This window comes from Schistocerca serialis, chromosome 6 (genome assembly GCF_023864345.2).
Source record: "Schistocerca serialis cubense isolate TAMUIC-IGC-003099 chromosome 6, iqSchSeri2.2, whole genome shotgun sequence".
Lineage (NCBI taxonomy): Eukaryota > Metazoa > Arthropoda > Insecta > Orthoptera > Acrididae > Schistocerca > Schistocerca serialis.
In genome coordinates, this window is record NC_064643.1 from 130,371,746 (window position 1) to 130,384,060 (window position 12,315).

General features: G+C 40.6%; 1 protein-coding gene across 1 annotated transcript in view; it reads right to left on the bottom strand.

Annotated features, from left to right (window-relative positions):
- Positions 1 to 659: 659 nt before the first annotated feature.
- The window catches only part of LOC126484462 (RNA 3'-terminal phosphate cyclase), an 88,503-nt gene continuing 76,847 nt past the window's right edge, over positions 660 to 12,315 (bottom strand). The window contains exons 9-10 of the mRNA XM_050107988.1: positions 11,375 to 11,479; positions 660 to 985 (exon numbers count right to left, since the gene is read on the bottom strand). Coding sequence (XP_049963945.1) covers positions 905 to 985; positions 11,375 to 11,479 — 186 coding nt within the window. The 3' untranslated portion in view covers positions 660 to 904. The remainder of the gene's footprint in view (positions 986 to 11,374; positions 11,480 to 12,315) is intronic.

Sequence of the window (12,315 nt, forward strand, 5' to 3'; positions counted from 1 at the left end):
TGCATAATCTCTACTTGTTCTTGCAAACAGATAGTTTACTTTAATTCCTTTAGTGACCCATGATTTTTATATGGTTGTTTAATGTCCTTTCTGATTAGGTTTCATGCAAAGCTATTTTCAAATAATGATACAAATTTATTATGGAATAGATTAAATTTATGTTAGTATTTGTCTCATTATAAATTTGATTCCAGATCATCTCTGGTAACTCCTCTTAGAAACATTTGTCCTGGTGTCATTACTTTTTCCGATTTCCCCTGAAGAGTATCTGTACTTTAAGACAATCATTTATCCTAACTGCCCATGCATCAAGGTCAGAAGAAGCACTTGTTATCAATTTTATCTACTTATATTTACGTGTTTTTATCCACCACCATGATCCTTTCTGTTTCCATCTGCATCAATACACGAAGTTTCCTTATCCATAGCCCCAAGTACTGTTCCTGCGTTGTTGCTTGGCTCATGGAATGCCCCCCAATGGCCTTACCATCAAATTATCTGTCTCCGGCTGCGACCCTTCCTTCCACAATTTTTTTAAAATATATGTACTAATTATTATTCTACACTAACACTTACATTATGTCATTTACTCAATATATAGCTATTTGTACTGGGCTACAAAACTAGCACAAGGAAGTGAAGGAATAAAGACAACACAATTTTGGTACTTGAAGAGAGTATATTTCACGCAGCTTTGCTTATCACAATCAGCAAACAAGAATAAGGTTTCTTTTAATGATACCACTAGTAGTAAGATATCAGTTTTTTGGGCACATAAGTCATATGTTCAACATATGTTATTATAGGAATAAATATGAGATATTAAAAAAGGGAACTTCATCTGTTTCCAAAATAATTAGGATAATGCCACACATTATTTCAATATTATGATCACAGCTGGCTATTAAACAGGATTAAGCAGGCCTATTCCAGTGCACTCTATGATGTTTGAATGTGGTCCTTGCTTAATGATGTTGAATTTTGCCTGCAAACAAAAATAGCATCAGATGACATACAAAATTACATTATAGTATTGAGGATTCTACTATTTCTTTAAATGTCTGTATAGCACAATATACAGCACAGATGGTGAATAATGAAAATAATATAGTTTCAAAATTATGCCAGATGTGGCACAAATATGTCTGAAGTAAATAAAGGTGCCTCAAAAAGGTTTCTCAGCAGTGAAGATTAAAGCTGGAGGAAAAGTGAAACAAACTAGCAAAATTATTTGCAGAGTATCATAGTAGTACAATTCCTGAAAAACTGGAACACTGCCGTAACAACACTTAATTCACAAAAATGGAAACCAGTGGCAAGTATAGTTCTACAGTAAGTATTAAGAAAGTTACAACTGTTTTTAATTATGAATATTATGCTGGAAAATTAAACCACTGGAGCATCACATAATATAAGGTATCAAACGAAAGCTGATTACATCAGCAAACATCAGAACAAGCTACATTCCAAATCGTGGATGTATATTAAGTTACAATTGGTTTCCTAAAATATAGATATGCAAATGTGCCACAGTCAAATCCTCCACAAGCTACATGTAGTGTGAGGGCAGAATGAGTTACCTAGTTCCTCACTGTGCCTTGCCAGATAATATCTACAGCCAACTATTAAATATGCTTTAAATGATTGTGTAACTAGTCATAAAAAGAAGTTATATTAAAAAGCTATGGAAGTGTGTATAAGAAAAAGATTAACATTTGCATGAAAGCAAATATATCTAGAGGTCAGAACGACAGTTTGCTAAAGCTGGTCATACGTATAACTGTAACTTAACTAGTTCATATTTTAAAAACAGATGCAAGCACGTTTAGAGATTTTGCTAAAAACTTTATATAACACTTTTTTTTAGTGAGAGGTCGCAAAATGAGAGAGAGAGAGAGAGAGAGAGAGAGAGAGAGAGAGAGAGAGAGAGAGTGTGTGTGTGTGTGTGTGTGTGTGTGTGTGTGTGTGTGCGTGCATGTGCGTGCGTGTGTGTGCGTGCTTTAAGGGAGAGAAGCAGTGCATATGTGGACACTGGTCTTCTGGTTTCATTCTTTCGAAAAGAAAGGTTTTGTCTTTTGCAAATGGTACTGTGTCAGTGGATGTGCTTGATGGTAGTCGAGATTGTCTGGGCAGTGAAGCAGCTTTGTTTGGGTACAAATCATTTGACTTAAAAATATTTGACATTGGATTTTGGTGATTGAGTTCGAGGAGCAACAATAAGGACATTATATGCGAGACTCGAGACAGCTGATATCTTTAATTATTTAGCAGCTGTTTGTATTGAGACTTGCATCATGTGATGAACTTTTTTATTCGTTTTTGAAGTAATTGTTTAGGATATTGAGCGTCATTTTAATCTTGCAAGAAACACTGAGAAATTGTGCTGTCTGACTACGAGTGCTTGCTTTAGAATTTCTCGATTCATGGGTTTTTAAAGGATCTTTCCAAAGCACATATTCTATTTACAGTGCTCTGTCATCTACATTAATTATATATCTTTGTTTTCATTTGAATCTATGACTAGATAGAGCCATGAATCACAATCGTGTGAACTACTTGCAATAAATATCTACTGGATTTAGAACAATTCTCCTGTTTCAACAACATTATTAAATCCACAGGATTTATTTATCCAGTTTATAAATTATTTCACTAAACTGTTTAGTAAATTATACTGGTCTAAGGGACTATTGTTTAGTAAATGCATGTACCTCAGAGCACTGATGTACGAGTGACCTCTACGACTCTGCAGTGAGCTCTGGCTGCAGCAACATCACCAACCACGAGAAAGAACATTGGGTTTCAATCTGACAAACATATTAACAAGCTGGATTTTCATGCAGACATTACAATGGTCCATTTGAAAGTCACAAAGGAAATTACAGGCTCGAACAATGGTTATGACTTACTGCTCTGTCAATTATCCATGTATTATGAGAAAGCTTTTGACTCCAGTTTCAAGAAAATCTGTACAAAATGGCCTTGAGAAACTATGAATTGACTGAACATAGGACTGTCTCCCTATAGCTTACTTCCTTTTTTTCTCAGAATTTCAAACCTCTTTCACCATTTTAGATTTTACTAGGTCAACAAATCCTATGAGCATACCTTTATTTCTCTCCAGCCTTGCTTCCATTATCAAGCACAATGTCAGCATTGTCTCTGTGGTGCCTTTACCTTTCTTAAACTGATTGTCATCTAACTGTTCCTCAATTTTCTTTTCCATTCTTCTGTATATTATTCTGGTAAGGAGCCTGGATGCAACAACTTTAACAACTGATCGTGTGGTACTTTTCGCTTTTGTGTGTCCTTACTATATTCTAAATTGTGTGGATGGGATTTTTCTGAAAGTCTGAAGGTACGTCGCCAGTCTTGGATTCTACACACCAACATTGGTTGCCATTTCTCTCAATTAGTTTAGAAATTCCAATGGAATGTTATCTATCCTTTCTGCCTTAGTTGATCTCAAGTCTTTCAGAGCTCTTTTAAATTCTGACCATCTCTTCCATGTTGACTCCAATTTCTTCTCGTATCATCCCATCAGACAAGTACTCCCCCCTCACCAACACCTTCAATGTATTCCCCCCCCCCCAAAATCTATTCTCTCTCTCTCTCTCTCTCTCTCTCTCTCTCTCCCTCCCCCTCCCTCTCTCTCTCCCTCCCCCCTCTCTTGTGTGTAACACTGGAATTCCCATTGCACTCTTAATGTTGCCAACCTTGCTTTTAATTTCACCGGAGGTTGTTTTGACTTTTTTATGTGCCGAGTCAGCCTTCCAGTGATCATTTCTTTTTCAATTTCTTCACATCTTTCCTGTAGCAGTTTTGCTTTGGCTGCCCTGCACTTGCTATATTTAATTCCTAAATGATTTATATACCGTACAGTTACATTAATGTGACCGCCTGTCAACAGCCTGAATAACCACCTTTTGCCATGCAGATTGCTGCAAGACGTGCAGGAAGAGAGAGAGTGAGGTTCTGAGAGGAACCAACAGGAAGGTGGACCCTGGTGAGCTCCAGTGCCAGGACTCACTGCACTAGATTTCTAGGCTGAGGATTGATGGAACGAACAGCCCAGTCGAGATGATCCCACAGATTCTTCATTGGGCTCAAATCCATGAGTATGGTAGCCATGGGAGTATGGTAAACTCATCCTGGTACTTTTCAAACCATGCACATATACTACAAACTGTATACACACTGCATTGTCCTGCTGGTATATGCCATCATGCCAAGGAAAAACACACTGCATGTAGGGCTGAACATGGTCTCCAAGGATAGATGCATGCTTTTGTTGATCCACTGTGGCTTCCAGAATGATGGGATCACCCAGGGAATGCCACAAAAACATTCTCCAGACCTTAATTCATCCACCTCTGGCCTGGACCCTTCTGACAATTGTTGCAGCGTGTTTGCCATCTGTCCAATGGGGCACAAAATGAGATTTATCTGAAATAGCCATCTGTTGCCAGTCAGCTGACATCCAGTTGTGGAATTGGAATTCCAATTCCAGCCTTTGTCACTGCTGAACAGCAGTCAGCACGGGTGCATGAACCAGGTGCCTGATGTGGAGGCCCGCACCGAACAGTTGTTCAGGTTGCCCCTTGGTTCATCTTGGCCATCAGTTGCTGAACAGTTGGGCATCTATTTGCCTGTACACCTCTCCACAGCTGTTGTTCAGCTGTCATTTATGGCCCTTAGAACACCACGGTTGCCTTGGCACCAGTTTTGGATAGTGACATTTTGATTTTTTTAACAATTTGCTTTAACTACAGCAGCACACAAACAGTTCATAAACTTAGTACTTTTGGAAATGCTTCCATCCTCGGCCCTGAAGCCAATGATCATGCCCTTTTGGATGTCAGATAAATTGCCCCATTTCAACCGAACAATAATGACTGCACTGTTTTCAGCACCTTGAAATGCTTTATATACCCTCCACTGCTAGAGCTGCCACTGGCCATCTGGGAGAGGTTACTGCAGGTTGACAAATATAGACAGTGGTCATAATGTGACTGCACCATGTATTGCTCTATTCCTCTCATTTCCCTGAACATTTATATACCTTTTTCGTTGACCAATTTAACCATTTCATCTGTTACCCAAAGTTTATTACCAGTGTACCTACGTTTGACTGTCCAACATCTGTGAATGCTCTTTTCAGAGATGTACATTTCTCTTCGGCTGAACTGCCTACTCTGGTTTTCCTTATTGCAGTGTCCACATCTTTAGTGAACTTCAAATGTGCCTCATCATCCCTCAGTATTACAGTATCCAACTTCCTTCCACATTGATTCTTTCGGACTATTCACGAACTTCAATTTACTCTTCGTCATTACTAAAGTATTATCTGAGTCTATATCCGCACCTGGGTACACCTAACATTCCAGTATCTGATTTCAGAATCTCTGACTGACCATGACATAATCCAGCTGGAACCGTCCCTTGCCTCTGGATCTTTTCAAAGTATATCACCCATTATGATTTTTGAACAGGGTCTTCACTATTAAGATCTGAAATTTAGTACAGGACTCAATTAGTGTTTCTACTTTCTCATTCCTACTGCCAAGCCCATACTCTCCCGTAGCCCTTTCTTCTATTTTTTCACCTGCAACCACATTCAGATACCCCCCAACTATTAGATTTCCATCCCCCTTTACATACTGAATTAACCATTCAATAGCCTCATAAACTTTATATTCATCTGCTACTTGCAATGTTGGTATGTGTACCTGAACTATTGTCGTCAGTTTGCATCAATTCTAATGAGAACAACCCTATCACTGAACTGTTCACAGTAACTTACTCTCTGCCCAATCTTTCTATCAATAACGAATCCCAATCCTTCTATTCCATTTTCTGCTGCTGTTGATATTACCCTATATACGTCTGACCAGAAATCCTTATCTCCTTTTCATTACCCTTCACTGACCCCCACTACACCTACGTTGAGCCTTTGATTTTTCCCTTTTCATCAGATTTTCTAGCTTTCCTACTACATTCAAATTTCTTACATTCTATGCTCAGACTCTTAGAAAGTTAATCCGATCATTGATTATTTCATGTTTTCCTCATGGTCACCTCCCCCTTGGCAGTCCCCTCCTGGAGATCTGAATGGAGGACTAATATGGCATCTTTTGCCATTGGGAGAGTGCATCACAAAACTTTTTCAATTAGAGGCCACATGTCCTGTGGGTTCACGTTATGTCTTTAATGCATTGGTTTCCACTGCCTTCTACATCCTCATTCCACTGATCATTTCTGAGTCTTCCATGTTTTAAAGAGCTGTTTCTCGCCCTATAAGCAAGAGAGTGCCATGAAACTCAGCCTGCTCCTCCAACCTCTCTGAGAAGGTCATTGACAGAATGATGTTTTTTTATGCCGGAACTCTTCGGCTGCCACCGCTGCTGATGTTTCTTTAAAATTTAAGCTATGACTGGGTTCTAACTTGGGACCCAGGACATTTTAATTAGTAATTAAAGACACTACCCATAGACCATCTACATCTACATGCAGATGTTCACCATGGGTGAACTTAACATAAGAAATTGAACTAGCTTAGCCACCTGGGCAATAGGGTAAGTTATAAAGGGGAGTAAAGAATGTTTAGAATGTTATCAAAATTAGGACTGAGTATTCTAAAATTTTATGAGAGTTGCTCAGTAATTAATGCCCTGCAATTTCTTTTTTTGGAACACATTTATTCTTAAGAGAGAGGATTTTTGACAGTATCAATCAACATTTCTTTTATGTGTACTATTTTCTACAATCTCCGTCACATTCTATGAGCTTATGTTAGCAAAGTTTAAGACCATATATTGCACATTGGTAAAAGCTCTTGTCCTGTGCTTGAGGCCATATTTTCTCTACATGAATTACACTCTCGTCTTCGAAGTATTCTTTGTAGAGAATCCATGTGTGTTCCAAATAAATGGAAGACAGAGTGATTCAAGTTTCAGCAGCAGTGGCTATGACAGAGTCTCCTAAACATAGCGGATCACTGAGCTCTGTTTCTGCACTTCCTGGCACTAACGCTCTTAATTCATCACTTGAAATCACTCCTAGCAAATTGCCATACTCTGCACATGAATGTTTATGAATGACGACTCCTGTTTCCTTTTACACAACCGAGAATTCAATTAAACTATGTTACTTATAATGAGCGTCTTGTGTGTATGCCATTTTCATGATTCATTATGGCTCTGCTACCTGTCAGAATTGTTAGAAACTTGACACACATGCAGAAGAAACATCAAATTACAAGCACCTAAAAGTTGTTTCCTACATTTATTAATAACTCTAAAACATTTGGGGCATTATTCATTGAACTACCCTCATACTAATCTAAATAAAATGATTATAAAAAGGAACTGTCAGAACACACTATGTGCAACCATCAGGTACTCAGTTTTCATTTTACAGACATGGGTGTCCACAGAAACACATTGGAGGGGGTAGGGGAGACACCTAGGCTCTAAAGCTGTCATTTTGTATAAAAGAAATTTTCTACTCCTCCAGGTGCAAAGAAAGTACTGTGCATCAAGGGAATAAGCTGAACCACCTTCGTTTTCCCAATTGCATTGTACTGTTTGCAAGAAATAATACAGGAACTAGACAGATCAAATTTCAAAGTCAGTCTCAGATTCAATGGTAAAAAGGAAATAGTGGTTGATCAACACACCGCAAGGAAGCAGTAAAACTCAGTATTATTTAACTAAGTCATGAATTATACCTAAAAACAAAGATGATGTGACTTACCAAACGAAGTACTGGCAGGTCGATAGACACACAAACTAACACAAACAAACACACAAAATTCAAGCTTTCACAACAAACTGTTGCCTCATCAGGAAATAGGGAAGGAGAGGGAAAGACGAAAGGATGTGGGTTTTAAGGGAGAGGGTAAGGAGTCATTCCAATCCCGGGAGCGGAAAGACTTACCTTAGGGGGAAAAAAAGGACAGGTATACACTCGCACTTGATCGTCAGGAGTATGTGGCCGAGGGACTGCGTCAGCTTTCAGACAACACCACATACAAAGTCTGCCAAGGTAATCCCATTCCTGGTGTCCAGGCGGAGCTTCAAGGAATCCTCAGAACCTTATGCCCCCTGCAAAACCTTTCACCTGACTCCATCAACCTCCTGACCGCACCGACAACCCGCACCCCTACCTTCTACCTTCTTCCTAAAATTCACAAACCCAATCATCCCGGCCACCCCATTCTAGCTGGTTACCAAGCCCCCACAGAACATATCTCTGCCTACGTAGATCAACACCTTCAACCCATTACATGCAGTCTCCCATCCTTCATTAAAGACACCAACCACTTTCTCGAACGCCTGGAATCCTTACCCAATCTGTTACCCCCGGAAACCATCCTTGTAACCATTGATGCCACTTCCTTATACACAAATATTCCGCACGTCCAGGGCCTCGCTGCGAAGGAGCACTTCCTTTCACGATGATCACCTGCCACCCTACCTAAAACCTCTTTCCTCATTACCTTCGCCAGCTTCATCCTGACCCACAACTTCTTCACTTTTGAAGGCCAGACATACCAACAATTAAAGGGAACAGCCATGGGTACCAGGATGACCCCCTCGTATGCCAACCTATTCATGGGTCGCTTAGAGGAAGCCTTCTTGGTTACCCAGGCCTGCCAACCCAAAGTTTGGTACAGATTTATTGATGACTTCTTCATGATCTGGACTCACAGTGAAGAACTCCAGAATTTCCTCTCCAACCTCAACTCCTTTGGTTCCATCGGATTCACGTGGTCCTACTCCAAATCCCACGCCACTTTCCTTGACGTTGACCTCCATCTGTCCAATGGCCAGCTTCACACGTCGGTCCACATTAAACACACCAAACAGCAACAGTACCTCCATTATGACAGCTGCCACCCATTCCACATCAAACGGTCCCTTCCCTACAGCCTAGGTCTTCGTGGCAAACGAATCTGCTCCAGTCCGGAATCCCTGAACCATTACACCAACAACCTGACAACAGCTTTCGCATCCCGCAACTACCCTCCCGACCTGGTACAGAAGCAAATAACCAGAGCCACTTCCTCATCCCCTCAAACCCAGAACATCCCACAGAAGAACCACAAAAGTGCCCCACTTGTGACAGGATACTTTCCGGGACTGGACCAGACTCTGAATGTGGCTCTCCAGCAGGGATGCAACTTCCTCAAATCCTGCCCTGAAATGAGATCCATCCTTCATGAAATCCTCCCCACTCCACCAAGAGTGTCTTTCCGCCGTCCACCTAACCTTCGTAACCTGTTAGTTCATCCCTATGAAATCCCCAAACCACCTTCCCTACCCTCTGGCTCCTACCCTTGTAACCGCCCCCGGTGTAAAACCTGGCCCATGCACCCTCCCACCACCACCTACTCCAGTCCTGTAACCCGGAAGGTGTACACAATCAAAGGCAGAGCCACGTGTGAAAGCACCCACGTGATTTACCAACTGACCTGCCTACACTGTGACGCATTCTATGTGGGAATGACCAGCAACAAACTGTCCATTCGCATGAATGGACACAGGCAGACAGTGTTTGTTGGTAATGAGGATCACCCTGTGGCTAAACATGCCTTGGTGCACGACCAGCACATCTTGGCACAGTGTTACACCGTCCGGGTTATCTGGATACTCTGGATACTTCCCACTAACACCAACCTTTCCGAACTCCGGAGATGGAAACTTGCTCTTCAATATATCCTCTCTTCCCATTACCCACCAGGCCTCAATCTCCGCTAATTTCAAGTTGCCGCCACTCATACCTCACCTGTCATTCAATAACATCTTTGCCTCTGCACTTCCGCCTCGACTGACATCTCTGCCCAAACTCTTTGTCTTTAAATATGTCTGCTTGTGTCTGTATATGTGTGGATGGGTGTGTGTGTGTGTGTGTGTGTGTGTGTGTGTGTGTGTGTGTGTGTGTGTGTGTGTGCGCGCGCGCGAGTGTATACCTGTCCTTTTTTCCCCCTAAGGTAAGTCTTTCCGCTCCCGGGATTGGAATGACTCCTTACCCTCTCCATTAAAACCCACATCCTTTCGTCTTTCCCTCTCCTTCCCTCTTTCCTCATGAGGCAACAGTTTGTTGCGAAAGCTTGAATTTTGTGTGTTTGTCTGTGTTAGTTTGTGTGTCTATCGACCTGCCAGCGCTTCGTTTGATAAGTCACATCATCTTTGTTTTTAGATATATTTTCCCACGTGGAATGTTTCCCTCTATTATAAGTCATGAATTATATACTTTTGTCAGCTGGGGATTAAGACTGTATGGACAGCAAAAGAAAAAAAAACAAAATTACAGATTGCCTGGCATTCTTCTGGTTAGCTAAATAGTTTTATAAACAATATTCCCTTTTTAATCTTTCCCATCCTAGGGTCCGAGTGACCTGTTTGTCCCAACCTATCCCTTTTCCCTCCAAGGAAGGAACTCAGATTTTGTTGCGTACTTAATATACCCCTCTACTTTAGTCTGACAATACATTTTTATCAAATATACACTAACACATTACACTGTGCCTTCTGCAATCTGCACGACATTTGCAATGTGTTGCTCGATATAAATGTGTTGTTATCTGTATTACTGCTACACTTCAGGGGTCTGGCGTGCTACATACACACCACCTCCTTGATGTCATTTGCAGATGAAGTTAACTGATGAAAGATGTGAAAAAAGATCATCTAATTCTCTACAGAGGATAGCAGTATTTCTGAGACAGCCAAGTTTATGAACTATGCACATGCCTTTGTGGTAAACTAATGGCACAATTGTTAGCAAGTTTTATGGAAACTGAAGTGCCATGCATCACATGTTTGAGGTGAAAATGTATGATGACCTCACAAACAACTTTGACACAGTTGTGGAACAATGTATTGTTCAAATAAACCATACTTGTCTACCACTATACGGTGAACTTTGACATGGATAGCAGCTGCAATGCACACAGTTTCTGGACTAGCCTTTTTATGGTGCATCTCATTATAAGTAGTTTGGAACTTTAATCTTGGATGTTGATTTATTTTTACTTCTGAACCATTTTGTGTTTATTGTCTCAGCCGATGTGACGTTGAGAGGAACTACTTTTCCTCTCCATCACAAGTACAAATCTAATCTTTCTTTTCCTCTTTTCTTGTTTTTCTCTTTCTCCTGACAGTAAAATGACTGACTACCTTAATTGTAGGATTTTCTGTTGTATACTGCAATAATTTAGTTTTACAGCATAACATGGCAACAAGCAACACTGCAGTTAAAGAAAGGAAAATCTGGGATGGATTTGTCATATTGTTGTAATCATGTTTCCAAATGTGACATTTGTATCAGTGTTATTACAAGGATATTTATAGAAAACATGATTACTCACCTCACTTAGAGATTTTGCAATGTAAATAGCTGTTTCGGTATGCTGTGTCACTGGGCCCACCTTCACCTGTGAAATTCCATCTGCTAGGGCCATGAGGACTACCATCTGTAAAGCAAAAGAAATGAGGAAGAAAAATCAAACGATGTACACAACAACCATTTCCATACATAACTTTAATGATGGAGAAAAAAAGAATTTGCATACATCCATGCCCGCTCAATATGTTTTGGGTCCACTGACAAATTAATATGGTCAAATTTATAGCTTTTGTATTTTACATCAACACTTTTGTTGAGAGAAAGGAGAAGTGTAAATATTGAAAAGGACAACTTCCACACATTGATCCACTTCAAACTCACCGAGGGTTTGTTCTCGTGTACAGTCTCTCATTAAGAAACATCTCAACCACAGCTGTCCCACCCCTTGTTCATTACAGTCAAGGGCATCCACTATTAAAGTGTAACACGAAGAATAGAAATTAGGTGCAGCAGAAATGAGGCAAACCACATTTAAAAGTAATTATAACATAATAAAATAGGGATGAAAGATTGGCCTATTCCAGGAGGAATGCAGCGGGAGAAACACCCTCCCCAACTGTCCTGCCCTTCCTCCTGAGGTAGTTATAGCTGAGAATGAAAACCACCAAGAACCAATTCCGCCATACAAGAGTCATCTGCCAATATTAGGGCAATGAGCCCTAAGTCCTTACTTAGCACAGAAAGCCAAAGGAGGGGGCATTCCACCGAAATATGAGCTACTGTCTGTAAGACTCCAACATCACAATGTGGGGGATGTCTGTTACACAGAAGAAAAACAGAGGTTAATCTGGTATGACCGATGTGGATACAACATAGGACTACGGATTCCTTCCAGAAGAAGTGGAAAGAAGAGTCCCATGCTGCAGCAGTCTCCTTGATTGTGCAAAGTTTATTAGATGGGGC